General features: G+C 37.9%; 1 protein-coding gene across 4 annotated transcripts in view; it reads left to right on the top strand.

Moving 5' to 3' along the window:
• Positions 1-26,732, top strand: part of GRIK1 (glutamate ionotropic receptor kainate type subunit 1) — a 390,887-nt gene that overhangs the window by 323,418 nt on the left and 40,737 nt on the right. For 2 of the 4 annotated variants that reach the window (XM_032353659.1, XM_032353662.1), the window contains exons 8-12: positions 11,774-11,881; positions 14,262-14,306; positions 19,204-19,317; positions 21,127-21,330; positions 22,010-22,233. In XM_032353659.1, the coding sequence (XP_032209550.1) occupies positions 11,774-11,881; positions 14,262-14,306; positions 19,204-19,317; positions 21,127-21,330; positions 22,010-22,233 (695 nt within the window). The remainder of the gene's footprint in view (positions 1-11,773; positions 11,882-14,261; positions 14,307-19,203; positions 19,318-21,126; positions 21,331-22,009; positions 22,234-26,732) is intronic. The other 2 variants (XM_032353668.1, XM_032353672.1) reach the window with 1 other exon arrangement.

Here is a 26,732-nt window from a genome sequence, read left to right as displayed (position 1 = left end):
GGAAGAGGAAGAAGAAGAAGAAGAAGAAGAAAAAGAAGACGGAAGAGGAGGAAAGGAAGAAGAGGAAGCAGAAGGAGAAGAAGCAGGGAGGGGGTGGTGAGGAACAAGAAGGAGGAGGAGAAGGAGGGCAGGCAGGGGAAGGAGAAGAAGACACCCAGAACAAAACAAAATTCCTAAAAACTTGGTTTGGGACCATGCAAGGGATTGACGCATATATCCCAAAAGAGGAACGGTGAGGTTAGTGTGACCCCAAGGATAATTATAGCAACCAGAATCTTTGGGGGCAAATCTATTTTTTCAGGGCAAGGACAGGTTTTGAAGAGACTCAGAAGATCTTTTTCCCACAAGACACCAAAAAGCTTTCTCTCAGACAAGTCTGTATTATTTCTAAAAATTTTCTAGAATATAAGAGTATAAAGGATAGGATCCAATCACTATATGCCTAGCTACATGGTGATGGTGTTTTACTAGACCAATACTACACTGAGAGTCATAAGAGCATGTAGTTTTTCAAACCCTTCTTGTCTTCTGTGACTTCAATCTCCATCTTCTCCTAAAGACTATACTGACCATACCACTCAAGGCTCACTTTTCCTAATTATGGGAAACTGTTATCAGGGCCACTCCTTTACTTTTTGGTTTTTTAGGAATTATTTATTTATTTAAGAGACAGAGAGAGAGGGCAGGGGGAGGGGCAGAGGGCGAGGGAGATGCGACTCCTTGCTGAGTGGGGAGACCCATGTAGGGCTTTATCTCAGGACCTGGGATCATGACCCACGCTAAAATCAAGAGTCAGACACTCAACTGACTGAATACTCCAGGAACCCCTATTTACTTTTTAATTATATATTCCCTACAAAAAGAGAGAAAGACTTTAATCATCCAAATTTGAGCTCATTTGGAACTGGAATCAGACTCCATGCTTGATGGCTTACTGGTATTGCTTGGTGAGATTATTCAGCAAACATGGGGAATATTATAGGGTCCACGGAAAAGCTTTGAGCCCTATTTCAATAGTTCTAAAATTATAGTTTGAAGACCATCTTCATCAAAACCAAGTGGAGTGTTTGTTAAAAAAAAAAAATGCAGATTCCCTCATTCCCCACCTCAAATGTGTCCTGATGATTCTTCACTCTTTAAAATTTGAAAGCCACTCCATTAATATAATTGATGATGTAGAAAGGTAGTTGTTTTTTTTTTTTTTCTGACAAGCAGCATAGAGTGTTAAGATACAAAATTCAACAGAGTAAATTTGAGGATTTAATAGGTTTTGTTAAACAATTCATGAATCGGGCAACATCCCATGTAGCAAGTAGAGGGTTGCTCCATGGAGTTGTACAAAATGAATGGTTTTTATAGGAAGGAGGATGGGGCAAGAAAGTTATAAGGAAAAGAAAGGATTGCTTCAGGCAAGATCATTTTCCATTTGGGGGATGTCCTTTCCACTGTGGGAAGGACAGGGATCATGTTACAAACTCATTTACACCCATCAGAAAATTCATGACTGACAGTTGAAGGTTTACATTCTTAGAGGAGGTTGAAACTTTAATTAGTTTAGATACTAAGCCCCGGTTTGGTAACTTGTCGTGGTCCAAGTAACGGCATTTTGGGCCTGTGGTTTTCTTTTTAACAAAAGAACAGCTCTGAAATGGATTAAGGTTTATTGCAAAATGGTCTGCAAGTAATCATGTGTCTGTGAGGAGAGTTAAGGAATTTTTAACTAGGTCAAGGTAATAAAAGAACTGAATTTTTATTGAGCTTCCATCTGACAGTACTCTGTTAGATGCTTTGAAGCATTATCTCTTTTAATCTTTACAACAACTAGGTAAAGACTGTATTGATTTTTGCAAATGGAGTTTGAAGAACTTAAGGAACTTGCCCAGAGTCACCCAGCTAATCAAATTTAGAGCCAAGATTCAAACCTATGTCATTTGATTCCAAAGTCAAGCTCTTCCTAATATACATATTAAAACTTGGTAACAATTAAAATTAACTAGCATTATGTCTGAAACGATCTTTTTTACAATGTTGGGATAAACTAAAATTTGTATATGAATAATACGTGAAGACCAACGAAGAGCTTATTAGCAGTATGTTTTTGTTGCTTTTTAAATACAATTTATGATTTTTTTTGTTAAACTCATGAAAGCACATAAATTTACAATTTTATTAAATCCTTCTCTTTTACTTGGAAACTGCATTTTCCATACAGCTTTCTGAACTACAAATTGGTTCTGTCACATTGCCATGTGATGTGTCTTATAAAAGTCAAGGCATCCATGACATCTCAGAATAACAGAAAAGGAGGTTTTTTACCTTAATGAACAATGAGGAAGACAATGTACTGATAAGAAGGAAATCCAGGAAGAAGGCTCAAAGGGAGGAGACTGATTGTGACCAAAGATAAAGGCCTTTAAACATGGTCCTCAGTCTTACAGTTAAATTTTAAGTCAGCAAAAGTTATCAACATTTGTGGTATAAAATCAATGAACAGTCACATGCAAGTAAATCCAAAATGGAAACCGTAGAAAGTAGAACCATCCTGCTCTATTTAATGTACTAATTGACCCGTAAGGTGGGTTCTGAAGGGCAGCAAAGGGAAGTGATGACAGGAAAATTAGAGGCATTTCAACCAAACTAGAATTAATACCAAGAGTTCAACATTTTCTAGATGTTCCTCTTGCTCTGCACCCTGATGGCCACTGGAATGCTGTGTGTACGTCGCAGTTATCCCATGATTTCTAATAAAAAGGCTGATGACTTCTTTTAGCTTAGTCAAGATACCAGAACTCTCTAGCCATGAGATATTGATCTTCAGGACATGCTGCTCTGTGCTCGATGAAGAAACTAAGAAGTAAGATACTAGAGGCCAGGTCAGAGGTTTTATTTTTCTAACCAAACCGGGAAGATCCAAGTTGGGTCAATTCGGGCTACTCAGGCTTCGAAAGTGCCACTGAGTTAGTGGGAAGCTAAGATTTTGGTGCCGATTTTAAATTTCATTTATCTTTCCTTTTTAATTTTTTGTGTCTTGGCTTGAGAATGTCCATTCCTCATGACCTATGCAAAGTCAAGTATAAGATTTAAATTGGGAGAAAATGGCCCACACCTCCTCATTTTCTTTTTCATGACCTTATTCATAGGAATGCAGTGGTGAAGGAGAGAGTACATGAGGTAGAATAGGTTCTGGATACTTCCAGTGCATTTTAGTAACTGTAGGGCCTCGTCTCTTCTGTAAAGTGGAGACACTTCTTCTTACTTTATCTGGCTACTGTAAAGATCAAAGGAGCTAATATACCTATACCACTTCCTATTTGTCAAAATTAAACTTTATAAAAGTTATCAACATGGTTTTCATACAAATACAAAGAAAGGCTGGTGCCAAAAATACACTTACTTTGGGGTGTCTGGGTGGCTCAGTTAGTTGTGTCCAACTCTTGATTTCAGCTCAGGTCATGGTCTCTGGTTCCGGGGATAGAGCCCTGCATCAGGCTCCCTACTCCCCACAGGCTTTGGAGCTTAAAGTGATGTCACTTAGATGATTTGGACTGTTACAAGAGCACTGAATTGGGACCTCTAGAACTCTTTTGGTAGGTCCAGAGTAGACCTCATGAAAGCAGGGTGGTCCAGATGTAGAAGACTTAAGTAAGATTAAATGAATGGTGATGAGAAAGTTGTGTGATTATCTATCTGGGTTTGAGTATTGCTAATATGGTTTTAAATGTTCTATTAAGGGAGTGAAGATGTCCTTTCTTTACCTGCAAACCTCAACATATTAACCTACACATGACACGTACCTTACATGGTATTTTCTTCTCCCTGACGACTCAGATTTCAGTAACAGCTTACTAAATTTTATGGCAGTGTGGTAATTTGCATAAGACAACAAATATCTGTCTTCTGTTTTACCAGGATAGAGTTTGACAAATTGGTTGTATAAATGAGGTCATACCAGGATTGTTATATCTGAGAATAAATCTCATTTAATCAGATATAACAAACCCACCATTAAGGAACATATGTTCTCTTATCTGTAGACCCAAGAGCCAGAAACTGCTTCAGGAAACTGGTCTGTTATTGGTTCTGTGATTTATGGAATCTCACACTTATAGGTGGTAAGGAAGGTCATTGCCTGACAGGTCAGGAAATATATCAGTTTTGGGGTACTTCAAAGAAAAATTCACCAAAATATACATAGGCATTATAGGAATGCTGTGCAGATGAATTTCTTGGATTTAGTTTCTTACCCTTGTGTGATAGGGAGAATAGCACCCTCCCAGCCCCCCAAATCTCCATGTTCTAATCCCCATAGCTTAAAATATGCAAAAGGAACTTTGTAGATATAATCAAATTAAGGATCATAAATTGGGGAGATTATACTGAATTATCTGGGGGCCTGATGTGTTTGCAAGAATCTTTATAAGAGGACCCCAGGGGAAGTCTGTTATCACAGAACCACTATGTGCACTATGCAACCCTATAGAACCACATATAGCCTTTGAACATCTTTTTCAATGTGGCAAAAAGAAGCATATTCAATACCATGACCCAAAAGACAATTTCTCTGTAACATATAAAAATAATAAGATATATAGAGATATACATCTATATATGTACACACACATATATAGTGACCAGTACATCAGTATTACCTCTTACTGAGAAGACATTTAGATACTCAAAGATTATCCATTAACTTAATTTATCATTAGCTCGAGGTCTTAAACTCAGTAATGAACTTGGAAATTATGTTTAAACAGATACATCACAAAGCACAATTACTGTTGAAACAAAAATTTTGTCAGAATTCTAATTCAATGTGATTCCATACATAATTTTATATCTCCTTCATTTTAAACATTATGTAGCAATTCTAGCAATTCAGTAAACCAGTATAAGAAGTTTAAGAAGTTCATGGGGTGCCTGGGGTGACTCAGTTGGTTGTGTCTGCCTTCAGCTCAGGTCATAATCCCCAGGGTCCTGGGATGGAGCCCCAAGTCGAGCTCCGTGCTCAACAGAGAGTCTGCTTCTCCCTCTGCCCCTCCCCATCATTTGTGCGTACTTTCTTCCTCTCTCTCTCAAATAAGTAAATAAAATATTTATTTTAAAAGAGGTTTAAGAAATTTGACTACTTACCCTCTTCATCAAGAAACAAAAAACAGATTGGTAAAAAAAGAAGACTGAAACTGTAACTCAATATGGGTAAAATTAAGGCAAAGACATGTATTAATTGTTTCAGTTAATTTTTTAAAAAATCCTTAAATGTGGTCAAAGATGCACTTGGGTTTTTACATAAAAAATGCTTCTGAGCTAGAAATTTTTGAAAGTTTTTTTTTAAGGGTAGCACATAAGATATAATAAAACTTTAGTTTCTCTATATAATAGGAATCCTGGGTATGTTAATATAAGTAATCAAAGATACAGTCTCTGAAGGTTGCAGCCTTAATTCCACATTCTTAGCCATGAGTTGAAAGTAAACATAGAACACAACAAATCTTGGACATGGAATTCAAGGAGTATTTCTCCTTTCCAGTGAACCTGAGATGTATTCTTGCTCAGACAAAAGAAAAAGGCTAACAGACCAGATTTTCAATCATTTGTCACACTACTGACAGAGAATTAGATTACTTTCTTTACATGACAGACCACCATGTACTCAGAACAAAATGCCAGATTCCAATCCAGTGTTGCAACCAATAGAGAATGACTTAGTGGCCACGTGCAAATCAGATTCCCCATGTACACAGCGTGTTCTTCTGCCTGTGTTCTTGAGACTAGACTAACATGCAGATAACCACTAGTCCCTAGACTTGGTCATGGCAAAAACTAAGATTTTTTTTTTTTTTCAAAATCAAGATCTTCTGAGACACAAAATGTCCCCTTAACTATGCAGTAGAGATGGCCCAGTGGTCAGAGACCAGACACAGATACACTGGTCCCTACACCCAGTATAAAAATAGAAAGAGCCCAAATTATGAGTTAGGCAAGGTACTTACAGACTGAGATACTTGGGCAAAAGTCAGTATCAAAATATAGAGTGAAAAGAAAAGAGCAAGAGAAATAAAGAATCAGCAAAGGTAAAATCCATTACTGTTTGGGATCCGCTCCAGGACTAGGATAAAGAGGACAAAATGACCCATAAGTTTGCCTTTGGCAGGTAAGTTTATTTCATCATCTTGGTAGAACCATCTCTAAAACAAAGTATAACTTTAAAATAGTTACAAATGTGACTAACACAAATATAAAGTGAGCCATTGTTGAAGACACATTTAACTTTGAGAGAATAAAGCTCATTCTGGGGAGATGGAGAGGAAAAGTAATTGTGGAGGCTACCTGGAAAATCAAAACTGGTTAACATGCCAGGGCAATAAAATTATAATTTGAGGGTTATATTTTCTATTAGACAGAGATCGCTTACATCATAGATTTACATTTTACAAAGTCTGGGAATTAAGATATATTTCCCTAAAGAATTAAGTCATCTTTGGGTAAGCCTCTTAGACAAGGGCCACAATGACAAAGGGCATGCAGTCTTTAATTTTTTTTCCTTTATTTTCAAATTTTGGTAAGTTCCAATAACACATAGGATAGTCATGGAAAAATTTCTTTCTCTCATCTTAATCTAATTCAAAAGGAAGATAACCTTTGGGTTTGCCGTGAACTTTCTATTTATAATATTCTTACAAAAAAGCAAAATTCCTTAATACATCAATGAAAATGTATCTACTAGAGAAGCACATTCTCTTCTGCTCTCAAAAAGGAAGATTCTTTCAATAAGAAAGAATTTATTCCCTATGGTAAATAGGAATGGCTGTGTCAGGGAATATTCTAAGAAAGGAGGATTTTTGTGCTTTTATATATTTAAGTCCCCTTTAGGAAAAAAAAACGAATAAAAGCAATCATTTTTACAAAATGAAGTTAAAAGTTAACTATTACAAGAGCCTAGAGTTAGGTACTAGCCACTTACTTCCTCAAAACTAAAATATATATAATTCATTTGGATAGTAAAGATTATCTTGAGAAAGAGCATACAAGTAAGACATTAATGAAAACTTCTCTTTTTCTTCTTTCAGCTCTTGATTTCTGTTTCTTGGCCATCAAATAATGTGCCTGATAAGAGAAAAGAAAAAAAGTCACACTATTTGATCTACTTGCTAGTAGACAATTATTGTCAAGAGGTCTTATGCAGGGTAGAAATTAAAGCTATTTCCTAAAATAGGGACAATAGATTAAGTATTGTTTTCAGTTAAGTATACTATAATTGTCCCCTGTGCAAATGCTTCTACATAAGGCAAACAAATTGTAATTATGACTAATATAATTATATGTCATTATCTAAATTGTATCTGCTTCAGCCTTGCCCCAGAAAATCGTTTCCTTATGGATCTTATTCCTCATATCCAGGAGTTAGGCATTGCCTATTCACTCTAATCAATAATACATCGATGATTAATAAATGCTAATCAACAATTACTTTGAAAAACTAAACAAAGAACATGGACAGAAGTGCTCGTTTAGGGATGGGAGGTAGGAAGACAAGGCAATTGTGTCAGCAAGAGAAGCTTGACTTTGAAGGTCGAAAGATATTTCAGTTCAGTAAAGAACCAGGCAGGGAGTCTTTGTAGATATTTGAGGCAGGGAAGGAAGCATTGTTAAAGCACGAAAAGGAACTTTTTTGCCACTTGGGTGAGCAAGGAGGAGAAGCGAGAAGTGGGAATTACACTGCACCAGTGACTAGAACACGAAATTCAAGCTCCAAAGCAACACAACGGAATCCAAACAAAGGGACACAATAGACACACTTAGTGGAAATGAAATTGGATTTCTGAACTGGATTTTAAGACCCTGCTATGAGCTATATGCTACATCTAGAGATAAATGCTACCAATTTTGCCCATTTTCAGAGAGCTCCCTAAACTCTGGACAATGTATCGAATTGACTCACAGCATGACCCCCAAGAAGGAAAAGTTTTCTGTCTGAAAATCCTGTAGAACTTTAATGAAGAAAACTACCTCTTTCCACACAGATCAGAGGGAGGGTTAAAACTACACATTTTGAGAAGCACGAAGAACGGGCCTGAAACACTGATTTAGTCCAAACCCCTAACACTGCACAGATTTCCACCCAACTGAAGTCTTAGATGAATTGTCTCCCACCCTCAGTTAGATGCTACAACACGAATGCAGCAGTTTATTTAGTGACTCTCATCTACCCCACCAATCCATGAAACCAGCCTTTTACTTGCAAAATAAGAAGTGGCCAGACTATAAAAAGTAGGATTGGAATATGGTGGAGAGGAAAAGGAGATTGCAATGCCAGGAAGTGTACCCAAATAAACACAGGAAAGGACACACCTTACTTGGCTCAAATATCAATTTTTTTGGTCCCAGTGTAGAGAATGTGACTACCTGTATTTCACTAAATGTAACAACAGGTGTTACTGTCAACTGTAAAAATATACCATCTCGTTCTTAGCACTAGCTTTAAAAACGACGGAGAGCTCAGTCGTTTTTAAAGCTAGTGCTAGCATTTGGCATTATGACTTCCCTTGGCAATAAATTCCAGAGGCAAATTTCAAGGATCTGAGGTATTTCTTTTGTGTCACCGAACATCTAGTTTGGCCATACAGATGGCTCAGATGACAGCTAAAGTATTCTTGTGTCCATGTGTCATTTCCTGACATGAATTTAACTTCCAGCATTATCAAGTGATAAAATCTCCTTCCGACATGATTCCTATTCCATCTGCATGATAGCCAGAAAATATATCTGGGTTAATTGTGGTGGATCCTGATAATTGAGTTGATCCCATTCTCTACTCTGTCTGCAAGAACTTTAATGGTGATGCTTTCTTCTTGAAACCAGCTACCCTGCTAGGGAAGTATTTCCAGTGATAGTTAATGGTGTGCAAGTTGGTGGGACAGGGAGATGGAGGAATTGTGTTGTCCCTATGTTCATATGTTTTATTTTGTTCTGAGAACTATTTACCAGCCAATCCTCTGCTTGCAGTCTTGATCTTTGAGTCATCTTCTCCTAGTTCTGCTAAAATGATCTCCCTAGAGAGCACATCTGCTCAAGATACTCCTAGGCTTAAAACATTCTGACCATTCCCACATGTCTATTGAGCAAAGTCCAAACAAAAAGCAGCACAATCCATAACACCCTTAAGGACAAGTGCCCACCTACTCCTTCCTAGGCTCATTTCTCATCATTCCTTACCTTCCATTATAGATCCATGGCAGACATACTTATTTCGAGCTTTTTACTCAGGCTGTAGAACTTTGCTTGGCCAATTTCTTCTTCTTTTTTTTTCAATCCTTTTTTAAAAGATTATTTATTTATTTATTTGAAAAAGAATGACCACATGAGAGAGAGAGAGAGGGAGTAGAAGGAAGAGGCAGAGAGAGAAGCAGATTCAACGCTCAGCAATCCCAATGCAGGGCTTGATCCTGCAACTCTAGGATCGTGACCTGAGCCAAACACAGCCATGTAACTGACTGAGCCACCTAGATGTCCTGCTTGGTCAATTTCTCATCCTTTGAGAGCTTGGGCCTTCCTTCTTGTAGGAGTCGTTGCTAAATCTTTCTTTCTGGGCAGTTGGGGTAAGTACTTCTTCTCTACACTTCTTTCTTCAATTACTATGTGCAAATCTTTTCCTCACACCCATAGGGCTTTGTTGAAATACATTAATGTTCTTGTTCCTGCTAAACTGAAAACTACTAGGTGCTATATTCTGAGATAGTTTCTGGCACAGAGATGATGAGAAGCAGCAGTGCCAACAGTGCTAAATCCTTGCCCAAGGGCAGGAGAAGACCAATGTCTCAGCTCAATCAATGAGAAAGAGAGAGCACAATTCCCCTTCCTCTGCCTCTTTGTTCTAGTCAGGCCCTCAATGTATTAGATAATGACCATTCACATTGGGGAGATCTGCTTTATTCAGTCTACTGATTCAAATGGAAACACCCTCACAGACATATCCAGAGACCATGTTTAACTAGATAACTAAACATCCCATGAGCCAGTCAAGCTGACACATAAACTTAACCATCACAACCTCAAATGTAAAGTCAAGATTTCAACTAATCTGTAGGCAGCATGGGTCCACTATGTACTTTATGTGCTGGGAGAAATTGCACGAGTATGAAAATTTCATTTGGGGACAATGAATCTGGTGTTGGTTTGTAATATGAAATGCAGAAGAGATCCGAAAAGACACTACATGTGAGTCCTGACATGTGAGGTAATAAAAGCCAAACTCCAGAGTTTGTGGAGAATGTGGGAAGGAAAACAAGAGATAGTTGTCAAAATAATCCTTAAGTTTTCAGTGCTTTCAGTGAGTTAAGAATTGTGTGAAGTGCCATTTAAATCTCACAGAAACCTTGCATGGATCAGACACTGAAATCTGAGACAATCCAGATTCAGGTTAAGTCACTTCCATGAAGTCATACTTCAGAGATTCAAACCCAGCTCTGTGATAAACTCATACTTCCTCTGTGTTGCTCTACCTCTTGGCCAAATAGATAAATCAGTCAGCAGGTGCACATGGTATAGACACCTTAGATATAGTTCATCTTTCAGGATTTTCTTCACATTTTACAAATGTCCAGTGATTTTGGTAAAGCCAGGAAAGAAAAAAACAGCTAGGACTGAGTTCCCTCTTGTCCTCATTTGTAAGTCAACTTGAATTAGACCAGATTACCAAAAATCACCTAGAGACTGAAGCTCAAGAAACTCTGGGGTCACTCTTTTTTATTTAATGAAACTACCAAAGATGTCCAGTGTGAATTCTGTGAAGGGGAGACCGCTGTGACTTTTAGTTCTTAACATGATGTGGATATACATGTGCCAGGCAGAATAATGGCTCCTCTAAACGGTATCCATGTCCTAATCCCTAGAACATGTAAATGTTATATTTTTTTTTGGCAAAAAAAAAAAAAAAGGACACTGCATATATAACTCAACTGAGGATTTTTGAGATGGAGTAAGTATCCCGGTTTATCTACATGAGCCCTAAGTGCCATCACATGTATCCTTATAGGAGACAAGTAGACAGATGGCAGAATAGGAGAAGGCAATGTGACCACAGAGGCAGAGGACAAGGATTGCTGGCAGCCACCAGGAACATGAAGAGTCAAGGAACAGAGTCTCCTGTGAGGGGACATGACCCTGTTACACTTTGATTTTATCCAGTGTTACTGATGTTGGACATCTGCTCCTGGCCTCCAGAAATATGAGAGAACAAATTTCTGTTGTTTTAAGTCACCCTTTGTGATAATTTGCTACAGCAGCTACAGGAAACTAATACAGTGGCCAAATGACATTGGAAGGCCTAAATCTGAATACCCTAAAAATTCAATAATGCATCACCGGATTATATCCTTTTCACAGAGAAAAAAATGTGGGGAAGGGGATACTTCCCTTGTCAGTACCTTAAAAGGGATTTGACTTGACCTTGGAAAACAGAATATTATGGCTTCCCAGACTTTGTTTACTTCATGTGTAGAGTATTTTACAGTCATTCCTTCCATACTGCCCATTTAAATTGTCACTATCACAGATTTGACTGATGTTAGGTGTTAGAACTGACAAAATAAATGAGTGCTAATAAAACAGGGAAGTGTTCTGCCGTTGAGCTACTGAAGCAATGCGATGCTTTCTAACACCACAGTGAAACCAAATAATTGGATACCATGATGAATTTGAGGTATTACAATTTTGATGGTGTTAGGATTATGATAAGTGTGAAACAGTAATGCCATGTTCCTTTTGTCCATAGGCCCGGTGGGATGGTCTGACTGGGCGTATCACCTTCAATAAAACGGACGGCTTGAGGAAAGATTTTGATCTGGACATTATTAGTCTCAAAGAAGAAGGAACTGAAAAGGTAACCTTCTCAATAATAAATTTCAGAATAAAATAAAGAACACTGTTTAAGCACTTTAATTGTACCCACAAATAGCAGAGCGATAAGATGATTCTCTTAGCATGTTCATTTATGGCCAGTTTTTAGCTCTCTCTCCCTACTCTGCTGATAGATGCTGACATGCTAGTTTCTGAAATTGTATGTTATTAATAGCAATGCTAACATTCATCTAGTGCTTAGTTTATACAGCAGGCATGATTACAGTATTAAATACATATGGCCCTGTGGGTAAGCTGTCATTAGCCCCATCTCTCAAAGGTTTTAGGAAATTGAGTTTAGATGTGGAAAACAAGGAGTTCGTCAGTGATTTATCTATGGAATGGTTTCCAAGTTCTACTCAGCAATGAATCTTAATTGCACTTGAGATTGACAGAAGGACAGACTAAAGTAGGAGAGAAAGGGCTTACTGGAGCCTTGATTTTAGGAAGAAATAGGCCAAAAAATCATTTTTATGCTGCATTCTGATCTTAGGATTATTTTAGTTGTAATTCTCAATCTCTTAAAGTTCCAAGTTCCATAGGAGCTCATGTAGAGAAATGCACATGTAAATTATTTAGTTAAATAATAACAATAATGGTCAAAGAACTTGGCTCCTTGGTGTATTTTATTATACTAATTTTATTATTCACAGTTATGTACTGGAATTAATTAACACTTATACTGTGAAGATTTTTGCCCTTTAGGACTTAAAGGGAAAAAAAAAAAAAAGCTTTGAAACCCCCAAAACAATCATCTGAAAATCAAAATTCTGTAATCCAACATTTTTTTTTTTCACTGTAGTGGACAAGAAGGTACATTTCCTATAGAAGAGTACCTTTGGCAACCAGTTACTTACTTAATTGAAATGTTTGGGTTGATTTTAAAAATGAGATAAGATTTCCATTTATGTTCTGTTTCTTTTGGTTACTAAAACATATTTTTTTAAGGTCCTGACTATGCCCCATTCCTAAATAGCCTAATTAAAACAAACAAAGATTAATTAGGCTGAATGTAATAGATGGTGACCACCGGTGTGGAAACGTTTGAGGAAAATTATTAGTTTGCAGCTCAGAGGGTACACATTATGTGCACAGGCTCCCATTTCGAAAATGCCCTCTCTTCCTGGCTCTGTCTCTCTGCCTCTCTCTGTGTCTCTGTCTCTGCTTCTCTCTCTCTCTCTCTCTCTCTCTCTCTCTCTGGCTCTTCCTGGCCCTCTCTCTATGTCTGTCTGTCTGTCTGTCTATCTCACCCCCCTCTCTGTCTTTCCATCTCTCTGCTTCTTTCCCTGGGGTCTCTTCACTTGTATTTGCTGGTTTGTTAATTTAACACGTCTGACAGAGCACGAGGCACCCACCTCGCTTCTATCAGGGCTGTGGACACAAAAGAAAAGAAAAGAATATTTTTAGGGACTGAAAGCTTCTAATGGCTGTTTAAAAAAAAAAAAAAATGTCTGCTCTTCTGTGCATGCCTCTCTCCCCCCTCCACTCTGTTAATGTATAGAAGTGAATGGGGAAGAAAAGCTGTTAAGAAAACATCGCTCTGGCTCCGACGTGTGATGAAAGAGACGGAGCCATCATTGTGCCTTCACAGCTATTTATACACGGCAATATTATGCACACTCCATTGGTGTTTTCCCATCAAAGGCAAAATCAAATTAGATGAAAGTGTTTTCTCAATTTGTTTCTTATCTCTTCATTGTTTGCAATAACTTTTCTTTCTTCAGGTGACTTGGGCTCCATTCCTGGAAGGAATGACTGGGCCTTAAGGCAATGGGGAAGCCAGCCCATCTCTCTCAGGAACCGCGGGAGGAGATGCCCAATCTTTTCATGTCAGCCTCTCATGGGGTCCACAGAGAAAATTGTTTATAAAAAAAAAAGTCCCATTTTTTCACTTCCATTCAAGTTCCTATTGCCTGGATGCCCATAATCAAAGAACATGTCATCAAGTGTAGTGTGCTTTCTTCTTGCTTAGCAACAGTGTGTGCGTGAGTGTGTGGATTGATTCTGCTTATGGAAATAACTTGAACAGGCCTTCTTAAAGAATGATGAAGACCCTTTCACTCTGCAGCAAAGCTGTACATATTAAAATGATCTTTAGATGATTTTTTTTTTTTTTTGATGTGGGAAAGGAAAAGTGAACATCGGGCTATGCTACTAAGTAGAAGTAACTTCTGTGGGACCCAAGTACTTAGTTCATCTCTTTACTGTGTTCAGGTTTTATATGCAAGATAAATTAACGTGCAAGATTCCAAACAGTGGGTGGGGAATGTACCACGCTGAGCGCTCACACACCTTGATACCTTCTGGGTTCCATGCTCCATTTTAATTAAGTGCTATTTTTATTTTTCCCTCTGAAAACCAAGGCTGCTGGCGAAGTGTCTAAACACTTATATAAAGTGTGGAAGAAGGTTTGTACTCGGACAAAAACTGCAGGAGCTCTGGGAGTGGGGTGGGGAATGTCACAGGAGAAGACTGCACCTTTCTGGTTTTACCCGATGGGTAGATCTCTAATTGCAGTTTAGAGGCAATCGTCTGTATAGAGAATGGGGTGATTGAGTATTTGTCTCTCAATAACATGACTCATGAATTGAAAACACGCTTGAGATGGATTAAATAGTGATGGATTAAATATTTCCCCACAGATTATTTTTGTTTCTGCCAGGCAGGATCAGTCCTAGTTAGCACTGAAAGCAGGTTATTGCAACAGAAGCAGACACTTGTCCATTTATATTCCTTTCCAAACCATTAAATATTTTCCCTAAGAGGCATGAAAACAATAGATTTGATCCATCAGACTGTTCAGATAGGCTAAGACTGAGAAGGCTAGGATAAGACATCTCCGTCAAAGTCACCACCATAAAACAGGTGCCATTTTCAGAAATTCCCTTCTCTCAGGAGATATCTTTGTTTTGCGTAGGATCTTTGTCAGTGCATATCGTCTGGCAATTTGTTTCAGAGCCAGTTTCCAGAGGACAAAAACATTAGAGACTCTGGAAGGGAAATGAGATTATCTTATAAATTCTAACACTCCCTATTTCATAGTTTATTGTACAGTATCATGTTGTCAATGAATGCAACAGATTTATTGTATAGGCAAATGTTAGACATTAAAAACATTTGGATCAAGAAAATGTCCGAGTGATATGCAAACATTGTCTTTAGTTTTCTCTCTCTCTCCCTAAACCTAATTGCTAAAATATCTAATGACTGACGGGTGCAACTTGAATGACTTCAGGTTGTTCAACTTGAATGGTTTTGTCAGGTTTGCTTTTATCTTGCAAATTATCATTTAAGCAGTGGAAAGTGTAAACAGTTTCTCCTTGTGGTCCAAAACTTGACTTTCTTTTGGTAGTACTCAGTAGATGAGTTCAAAAATGTCCTTTTAAGTTTAAAAAATGTAAGTTTAATATCCATGTTTTAATCTTCAATGAATCAGACTACCAAAGGCATAGAGAAGGCAATCTCGTTTCCTCATTGCTAATAAATAGACAAACCTAACTGGCCCGCAGAAAGAAGCTTATTCCACTAATCCAGCTTGAGACTCCAGGCACTTTATGCAATGTTGAATTAATTCAAACCAAATATCCTAGGGAATGGAATCCAAGCTCTGAAATTACTTGCAGGGGAGGGGAATGTCCTCTATTTGTCACTAAACTGCAATCATCACTTCCCACCCACACTTCCCAGGGATACAACATCATGCCTTTGTACCCCTTCCTTCTTGCTGACCTAACATTGCCCACGTCGTAAGTTGCATATACTGTGGTGTGCTGTTTTGTGTTATGACTGCTCATCAACAATTTACAGTAACCCGAGCACTGGCACGTAAGATCGATTGTCCTTTTCCAACGAGACGCACATTCAAATTCCAAAAGCTCTTTGAATGCTGACCTTACTGAGTATAGAAGAGTCCACCTGCATTTTTTTCCCAAAAGAAGATGTAGCAATCTTTCCAAAGTCTGTCACTAAAATATGTGTTCATAAGTCTCATGGTACAAGAAACTGACAAGTCTTTTATTTTCTTTCCTAAATACTTGATATTTCACTCAGCAATTTTGGATTTTGACTTTATCTGGATCACTCTGAAGGTCTCTAAATGGATGCTAGTCACTCTCTGAACACCCTTTTGTCGTGTCACTTTTTAAAAAAAGTTTACTTAACGTCATCTGGGCACTCATTTTCAGAAGATTCTCTTACTTGTCCTAGATAATAAATGGCTGCTCCCGCATGCCCGTTTACAAAGTGAAAGAAGGCAAGACCAGACAATTTAGCTCTTGAGTGTTCCTCCCCACAAATAATTGATCCACCCTCTGCTACTCCTCACTGGCAAATTACGGCTCTCTGCTTTTGCTCTATGGTTTGAAAATTGCGGTTCTGCTTCCTGGAGGCACTCCTCCAAGGTCAGAGAACAAGACTGAAATGCTAAATGCCCAGGCATCTGGTTAACTGTATCCCTCCCCTCCAATGCACAGGACTCGTGAGATCTTGTTTCTTTTGAAAGAGACATTCATTTGCTGATGTGTCCATTTAATTAATGGGTAAAGTCAGTTGACTACTTATCTTCAAAATACACACATACACATGTACACACACGACTTCTGTTTTGCTGGTTAAACAATTCAAAAACAGAAGACTGTGGTCATTCAAACTACATTTGTATACTGTCCACTTCCCAGGAATAACCTTGGAATAACCTTGAGACTCTTCACATTTAAAGAGACCTCTGTTACACAGACAGTAGGAAAAAATATTCTCCCTTTCTCATTTCACGGAAGGAAGTTCACACTGAATGGGACTCTGGGACTCAGTTGATTGAAAATGCTGCAGCAATGATACCTGAACTCCTCACTCTGGTTCGGGATGGTAAAAGAAATAAAAGCCAGACATTAAGCTGTGGGACGCATTTGTGCACTGTTTCAAGTTTGTATGTTAAAAGAGAATGATATTGTGAGGCCATTCAATACTACCATTTTCAAATATTAGTATAGTTCCTTCAAACACACTTGACATCAATAGAAATTAATTAGGAGAACACATTCCATCACTTAACAAATAGGTTACAAACACAGTTATTTTCTCCACTTTTCAATACTTAATTAAGTTAGGTTCCATTCTCTCCAGTGCCTAAGTCGAGTTTTAATTAGAAGTATAGCCACAGCCCAATTTATACACATCATTCATCAAGTTAGTAGTCAATTGCTCACAACGTAAAGTGTAGCTTTGGATGAAAACCAACAGACTCCAGGTGTGTCTAGCTGAGTTATGTTTCCTAAAAACAAAGGTCTTTGCCTCAAAAAAGAGGGAGAAGAAGTACACATTGAGAAGAAAGAGCAGAAAAAGTTGTCCCCCTTTCCTGAGTTTAAAAACCAACCAAAGAAATCTGAAGATTCTTCAGCTCACAGATGTTGTGTGCATTGGCTGTGTTCTATGACAGATATCACCCTTGACAGTGGAAAGACTAAATGGTGCTGTCCTATATCCCAAGCCTGCATCTAGGAACCTCATTACAGACAGACTCAAAACACTTCCAAGTGCAAACACTAGCTCCAAGCCCCCATTAACCTAGACCTGTCTCCCTATCTCATTGGCCAACTAACTCTTACTAAGCATAGAAAGAAAACAGTGCCATTGAAATAGTTCACACTGATGTGTGGATGTGTGATAGTTCTTGAAACTTCCTCAAAAAATTTACGTGTCTGAAAAGAGTATTTGTCAAGCTAAATGAATTTCCAGCTGCTATATTTAGGCAATAAATCAAAGTAAAGAGGTAGAAAAGGAAAGAAGAGGCGTAACATTCCCACTGGTGATATTTTATTTAGTCATCAGAAAAGCCCTCCTTCCTCCACTTTGCTGATGAGGAATTGAGGCACAGCAGGGTTAATGAACTTACCCAAGGTCACACGGCTGGGACATTGCAAAGCTAAGAGCTGGACAAAAGTCTGTCTGTAATGCTTATATTCTGCTCAGACAGGCAATGTCCTCCCATTGGGAGACTATATTCAGGGATGAAACATGGGTCTACCCCAACATATCCCAGAGTGTGTCCAAGTGTTAGTGTTCCTCAATTGCCCCTGTACTTCATGGCTCCTCTACTTAATTTGTCTCTAAATTTAAATAAATAAATAAATAATTTCACTCACAATCCAAATTTTTCCCAGCAGGGCAAGCTTGAAGAAGTCACTGGGGCAGCTATTTGAATTCCCTTTATTATCAATGTTTGTGTAGCTCTTAACAATTACCAACACTTTTATGTGTACCTTCTTATTTGGTCTTCTCAATATCCAGATGACGTACTTTACAGTTAGAGAACCAGAGCTCAGAAAGGTTACCAGCTTGCCCAAGGTCACGCAGACATTAGCTCTGCCTGCCTTTGAAACACATCTGCATTCTGTCTGTCTCACCAGACTGGCGATAAATGCCTACAGAAAGCTTCAGATAAACAGCTTGGTTCCCTGAGGTTTTTCTCCTAGGTTTCTCCAAAAGCTAAACAAATCAATGTACTTCTTTAGAGCCTACAAACCCACGAGTGACTTGGCCACTGGAGAAAACTGTGGGTCATTAATTTTTAAAAGAACATTGGGTTTCACTGACTAGTAATCACCATGGGTGGTTCTGTGATAGATCAATGAGCAATAAGAATGAAACCCTTGCTGAAGGAGTTCATAGTGCAGAGCACAGACATAACAAGTAAACAGAAGAGTAATAGGCACCCCTGCCCAACACTGACTCCTCAATGAAGACAGGGTCAGTCTACTGTTCCTCCACACTTTTTTCTTCCATTTATGTTTTTCCCTTTTAGATGCCCCATCTCTCCGTCATCCAGCTAGCTCCCTTCATCTCATTCCTTATAAATTTTACAGACACCAATGGTACCACTTTGGCAATGTGAGGTTTGTATCACTAGAACATAAGCTCTGCCAGTGAAGAAAGCTTTGTCTGTTTGTCCATTGCTACATCCTCCAATGCCCAGAAAACGGCATGGCATAGAGTAGGCGCTCAACACATACATATTGGAAGAAAAATATGATACTCATTTAAGAATTCTTTATTTAAAAAAGAACAGTGAGCTTAATATATTAATAAACAAAAAGACCTCTCCCCACTCTATCCAAAATGGCACTAGTTTTTCCTGTTCCCTGTGCACACTCATTCCTTTGTTGTTCATTTTCCCACAGTGAGTGGCTTCAGTGTCTTCTCCCCAGACTCTAAGCTTTTATGTCCATTCCTGGTGTAGAAGGGGCCTCGCTTTAATGTAAATGGGGTCACTGACAGCCAGCAGCCTCTGATGTATTATGTTCTGTGTAGATTGGGATTTGGAACTCCAACAGTGGGCTTAACATGACCGATGGCAATAAAGACAGGTCCAACAATATCACGGATTCACTGGCCAACCGGACACTCATCGTCACCACCATTTTGGTAAGTAGACTGAGTGGAATTCAGGGTCTTCTCCATACTCCTGCCCTAGACTTTGAAGAATTCTTCAGCTATCTTTTTCATGCCAACAACTTTGTCTGCAAATGTCTATTTTTAATTTTTAATCAGGACACTAAAAACTTATGTTTGTATGCACCTATAATTGCACTGAATTAGAAGCTTCCTGCAATGTTCTGCATTATCTCTTACCTTCAATCCTTCCTCAACTCTGCCCTGTTCCACTCTCTGGCCCCACTCAGCTAGTCTCCCTTCCTGCCTGGCTGCTGGTTGGTTTTGTCCAAATAGACACTCTGGCAAGAGATCAAGGAAGTAGGGAAAGAGAAGTAAGAACATTTACTCTTGCCACTCCAGTGCTTTTCTCAGAACCTCTGTACTTCATAACCACAATTTTTATTCTGTCAGTGATCCTGCTTCCAGACCTCTGCTGTCTTGGATTCCAGGAGCACTATTTCCTCCTGCCTGCCTTAGCCCTAAGGGCTACAAGCTTCCTTATCATGTTGGTTCCTGGATGTTTATACCCCACCATTCCTCCCACCTCCAGTCCTGTTGGCTCCCTTTGCCTTATTCACACCTCTGTGAATAACCCCTTTACTAAAAAGTTTTTCAAAACCCAAGTGAGGGGACTTTCTGCTACTAATTAGAACCCTGACCATACCCCCATCCTGTCATTGTATATACACAGGTTGTTCATTTTTTCTCTTTTCCAGCCCTAATCCAAAGAATAAAAGTCAGGAGTGGCCACCTCTAAAATCTTTCAGACATTCCTGCTTTATTTGACTCAGTCTCTAATGATAGACCAATTTATTTATGAAACCGTTAACTTCTGAGAATTGTTCATCCATAATAAAAATAGTTTTGTTTTTCTGGTGACTGCTTTCCCAGCAACCAACTCTTGAAAATGTAGAATTTTCTATTTCTAACAGTTTGTTTGAGGATAAGCCTAAATGGGTCTTAAATGTCTGGGGGAAAAATGTATGAGAAGTTAAAGGACATACCAGTAATTTAGTAACTATCATATGATATAAAATAAATTTTCCTTTAGCCAAATGAAAATAAGGTTAAAGGTGGTAGTAAGGAAATGCTAATTATTCATGGAATAGGGGATTTATTATGTAAGCGTATAAGCAAAGAATTACCAAATATAAGATTTGAAGTATTTGAGTTCAAATAAGAAGATAGAACTGATAATATAAGAAGACATAGAAATAGTCTTTGTACAAGATACCCTAAAGAAAACTAATGAAAATACGTAGATTAAAGTGAATAGTGAAACTGAAATGAAATTTAACTGAGAGATGAGGAAATGAGAATATTTAGTAGGTAGGAAGTTTGAAGAGTAAGAGGCCGTAGTTGCTGATTTAAATTTCCTTTTTGTTCATAGACAAAGCTCTCATGTAAAAGCCAGGAAGGAGGGGGAACATGCAAGGAAGTCTGGGTGCGGGGATAGAGGAAGGCCAGACACCCAGACATCTGGTCCTTCATTGCTGGACCTCAACTGTGTCCTCAGCTGTGTCCCTATCATACTAGTCACTCACAGCCCTGTCCCCAGCAGTGGAGGAAAACAGTCTCATTCACACGCCGAAAAGGGAGAGATACTCATATGGGAAATGTTCTGTATTGGTAGAGGGTATAAGGAAAATGAGTTTAAGGAAAACAGGAAGGTGAGTGACTAACTTACTTACTCTGAAATCTTAATAATCATTTTCAAATATTTTATACTTTCTGACTGTTGATGGAGGAAATTCTGCCTTCCTTATAACAGGGCTTTCCTATTTGATTTGTTTCATTTAGGAAGAACCCTATGTGATGTACAGGAAATCTGATAAGCCTTTATATGGAAATGACAGATTTGAAGGTTATTGCCTGGACCTGTTAAAGGAGTTGTCCAACATCTTGGGTTTCATTTATGACGTCAAACTCGTCCCTGATGGTAAATACGGAGCTCAGAATGACAAAGGAGAGTGGAATGGAATGGTCAAAGAACTTATAGATCATGTAAGCAGAAATGCATCTTTTATATGTGTGTTTTAAGTGTCTTACAACATGCATAGCAAGAGGTAAAAGAGAAAAAAACGATTGAGTCGGGGTCAGAAGAAATGTCACGGGTTTTTGGGGGGAGTTTTTTTTTTTGTTTTTTTTTTTTGAACCCTAATAATGGTTTAAGGAGTAGGAGAAAACAACAAGGAAATGGAGTTTGCTTACGTAGAAGGGCAAGTAAGGACACAAATTGAGGACAAACATTTATAGGTCCGTTTTTCATGCTGAAGAATAAACCAGAGTGATTCTTAAATTATAATGAATTCTACAGTTTGCAGCTTAAAGTCTCATCTTGTCATCTGATTTTATGACCAAGAGGCTCCTTCCTTGCTTGGCTCACTGCCCTTTTTAAAGATAACCCCCAGCAGCTTTTTCCTCCATTTAGTTCCAGAATGTATATATATATGTCTGTCTGTTTGTATTTCATACCTTCTGGTTTCTTTTTGCTAATAAATGCTATTTCACAAGAACAACTGTGTAAATCAACTCTTTTTATGCTAGAGCTAATCATTACAGAAGCTTCTTGCATGAGAAACGTTTGGAATTGAGAAATATAGATCAGGAGGACCCAGGAAAGTCCAGACATTTGCTGAGAAGTGAGATGACTAAGACAATGATTTTGAACTTGCTTTTGCAGAAGGCTGATCTGGCAGTGGCTCCTCTTACCATTACCTACGTTCGGGAGAAAGTCATTGACTTCTCCAAACCTTTCATGACCCTCGGCATCAGCATTCTCTACAGGAAGCCCAATGGTACCAATCCGGGAGTCTTCTCCTTCCTCAATCCCCTGTCTCCTGACATTTGGATGTATGTGCTCTTAGCCTGCCTGGGAGTCAGTTGTGTACTCTTTGTAATTGCAAGGTAAGTTTGAGAACTACTGAATTTACAAAAACAGATTTAGGTCAGTCTCATATTATCATGCATGCTCTAGACTAGGTAAACATAGGTTAAGAACTTTAAATGTTATTTTAGTTTTGCCTAGTGCTCTATTCTGCCAAGTTCTTCCTCAAAGGCCATGCTGTGAATGAATATCTTCTGACTTTTTTAAAATAAAGATACTTTTAAAAGACAACAAGAAGATAATTTTTATATTAATTTAATCATCACAGTATTTCAGGCAGCATAAAATGTTTATTTACCTATTTTCCCTGAATTATATTACAACAAAGCAACAGCTCAGCTAATAAATCTAAAATGTTTCAACAGGAAGAGAAAAATGGTGTCCAGATACTTGACCCTTGGAATAATCCATTACACAAAACAGAAGAAAGGTTAGCTAGGAATTATTGTAGCAAATAAGAAACACTGGGTGAAACAAGATTGCATAAGCCTCAGGAACAAAGAAAAATACTTTGAAAATTTGATAAAATTTATTTTTAAAAACTTTAAAGAGTGAAAGAGCATTCTAGAAATAACCATGAAAAAGAAAAATTACTAACAGGTAGAGTCTAGAGGCATGAAATATTTATGCTACCACTGATGATTCAGCTTAGCTTTTATTTTCTGAGATAACTCTATATTTAACCATTCCACTTTACACAATTCTTCAAAGGATCTTTATACCTTTCAGTAGATTATATTTTCTAAATACCTTTGATGCTGAATTTGAAACACAGCTATTTCATCTTTCTTGGCTTAAACATTTGATATCCCTAGATAGACCATGTAAAAAAATAATTGCTTTTGTATGTTCCCCACTTGTTTTCAATCTTTTTCATCTTTCAACAAAACTCAGCAAACTTTTTTCCCTGATCAATTTTTGTTTTCCCTCCAGGAATTTCTATGAGAAATATATCTTTGTGCCAGCTCTCTGTCATTGTCCACTCTCTGGTTTTGATTAATGCTAGGTAACTCTTTCCCTCGTATAATTATAAAGCTAGCTTGGGAAAATAACCCAGACTAGAAAGTCTTAAAGATGCATGAGACACACAGATACAGTCAAACTAAATGAATATGTGTGCTCACATGTGGTTATTTATACATTCAATATGAAATAGAGGTTTTCTCCATAATTCATGCCTTATAAAGTGTATCATTACCAGATCCCAGGTCATTTTCCAAATTTTGGCCAAGTATTAGGCTACTTTAAATAATGACCAAAGCTCTCTTTCCATAAGTTTCCCCACAGAAGATAATATATTAATATGTATGTGCAGTGATACTGTGTTTTGATACTTTAATGTTCTAAATCAGTAGTTCTCAACTAGGAGATATTTTATCATTCAGGTAACATTTGTCCTTGCTCTAAAAACATTTTTTTGGTTATCACAACTGAGGATGGAAAATGCTACTGACATAAAGTGGGCAGAGTTCATGGATGTCACTGAACACCCTATAGTATGCAGACAACTCTCAACAAAAAAGAGTAACCTCAAAATGTCAATAGCACCAAGACTGAGAGACCATGCTTTAAAAAATTAAAGAAGATGTTGCTTTGGGTATCAAATTTTAAAAGATAAGTTGCTCACCTCTGGAGGTGCATTTCTTATTACTTCTTAGTAAGTGAAATTAATACTGCTCTAGAATGGCTATATAATAAATGGCCATTTGATGAACATCTGAATGAGGAATGAGAAATTTTGCATTGACTCATTGTTCCATTCTTTTGTTCTGGGGCCCACATTTGTTGGATGGCATTGGAGACAGCAGAACAACCAAGCAGCAGAGGGACATGGGTTTCCATCTCCCCCAATCTGCTGCTCTGTCTAAGCAGGGATGCTGATGAGTAGAAAAAACAAGACAATGCTGATGACCAAAAATGTTATTTATCATACTGACTTGATCATAGCCAATGGGAGACAGAACATGTAAACAGCATTCTGAAGTTCTTTCAAGAATACAGGCTGAAAGTACCCCTTTACACCTGACCCCAGCTGTGCCTTTAAATTGCCTTATTTTTATCATCAGAATATGTCAGAATAATGTGACATTCAGTCATTTTCCCCTCCTCATTTTGACTCTTTCTCTATCAGCAATCAGTGACTCAGAGCCCTATATTTTCTGACTTTATTCTATCTCTATTAGGAAAGCAGCCCCCCCCAATCAATATTATCTACTCAATATTCCTACTCACCAACAGCACCATTTATAAACCAGATCTTTGTTTAGCTTATTCTCCTTGTCTCTCATGGCCTTTCTTCTCATTCTGGGTCTTAGAAAGACGGGATTGTTGCAAACACCGTTGTGGTGGAACGTAGGGGAGAAAAAAGCTCCCTGCAGTGCACAGGTGTACCATCATGGGGATCCAACTACATTCATCTCTACACTTGAATCCATTCCTACTTCCACTGCATAAAACCCTTAAATATATATTGGAGATGATTCCCAACGACAAAACCCTTGTTGCATAGATGTGCCAATTTGCTTTTACTTCCCACCACCATAGTTTGAGACAGTGAACTTGGTCACTCTGCACCAAGAAGCGAAGATGTGAGACAGCTTTCTGCTACCACCATTGTGGTTTGTCTTCAGAGTTAGTGAAATAGAAATGAAAAAATGTAATCTCATAATCATTGTTAGCTCTGGGAAGGTTTTTGAATTTGTGTTTTGAAGTATATCCTTTTATATCCTTTTAAAGGGGAAAAAAATAAAGCCCATCACTGCAGTTAGGCTAATGGTCTCACTAGATAGATGTTTAAAAATCATTTGCTAAACTGAATTGAATTCATAAAGTTAGACAAACTAAAGAAAACTATATAAACATTTAAGTTACTATGACTTGTTTAGTTATGATGCTAAAAATGTGCATGTCAGGGTTTTTGTTTTGTGGTTAACATTTTTTTAATTACTTTTTGAAAAACACTTAACCCCAAGGAATTATGTCTATCATGAACACACAATTTAAATAAACCAAATATCCAGATATCACATCTGCTCACATTTTATGATTTATGTTTATCTTGTTAAAAATGAACATTTTTAAGTTGTCATTTAGTAAAAAAAAAAAAATTAAGAAAACTTTTGACTGTAATTCTAAAGTTATAATACAAACCCAACAGTTACATCACAAGCTCTGTCCTTTAAACGATGAACCATTCATTCTCCCACTCCTTGATGCAGCCCAATATCCATTCCCAGCCATAAAAGAATCCCTTAATTAGAGATTTCCAGTCTCGGGATTGTTTTATATCTCCCATTCAAGTAAAGCTTGGTATATATAAACATAAACCCAAAATGAACCTTTACATTTCAACATCATGTTACTCTCTTATATGCAAATTTTGACACCAATGCTAAACACATTTGTCCCTTTCTCTGTCATTTTACTAAAGATCAATATCAATTGGGAATAACAGCTTCAGAATATCATTGGTGCAGGTCATCATATACTAATTTTCCCCCCAGCTTTCCTGATGCTGACACTGCTGTCTCACTGGCTATCTTTAAGCAGGCATTAGGCATTTCAAGCTAAAATTTCTACATCCAGGCAACAGGTAGACCTATTTTATCATGAAAACCCAGTGTCTTTCAGCACGTCGTTCTACTGACACTTAATATCCCTCCATTCAATGCAAATCACTCAGAATCCTGGAAAGAAAGAACTTAAAATATCTGCAGAGCAGGCAGAATCATACTGCTGTTTAGACAGTTTTCCTTTCTGCCTTAGAAAATTAGATTAATTGTTCACTTAGAACTGCAAAGTATGAAACACTGACACAAGACCAAAAGCAGCATTTCAAAGAGGAAAGTGGTGAGCTTGCTGGTGGTAGCACAGATGAGGAAGAAGTACCTGAATATCGGGGGGTTAGTGGTTGCCCCATTCTATGGTCTGTTGAGAAAGACTCCTTGTGAGTGCATAAGATTCCTAATTTATTGCAATTAATATTTTAAAATTATTGTACCAGTGACAATGATATTGTTTAAGTAATGGCATCTTTACCATGCTTACTGTTTCAATTAGTGGGTTCATTAATACTGGTATTCATTTCTTCAGCTCAGCAAACTACTACGGTTAGAAGAGTGTATAAATTCAAAACTTAATTATATTGTTGAAACAGTAATTAAAATGTATTGGCACGGCATTGTCAATTACAGCTATATTCATAAGCTTCACAGGAACCAGCACTGTGTGCCCTGCAGCTGCGGAGGAGGCACAGTCATGAGTTGGATACCATTACTGTGGGGTAAACCATGAGGCTATTATCCCTGTACCCAAAAGACTTGATGAGGAGACATTGTACACTTTCCAGAAGGTGTGCAGGGGGGCTAGAGAAGGGTTTTTCATTGAGAGGAACTGTTTGCCCAGTTCCTTGTGCATGATTCACAGTGTGTCCTGCTTTTCACTATAGATAATGTATTCACCTTAATCCCGGTTCTCCACATTGTGTCAGCAACCTGCTATTGTTTACTGCTGAAACCTT

Source organism: Mustela erminea, chromosome 1 (genome assembly GCF_009829155.1).
Source record: "Mustela erminea isolate mMusErm1 chromosome 1, mMusErm1.Pri, whole genome shotgun sequence".
NCBI lineage: Eukaryota > Metazoa > Chordata > Mammalia > Carnivora > Mustelidae > Mustela > Mustela erminea.
This window is presented reverse-complemented; position numbering and strand designations above follow the sequence as displayed.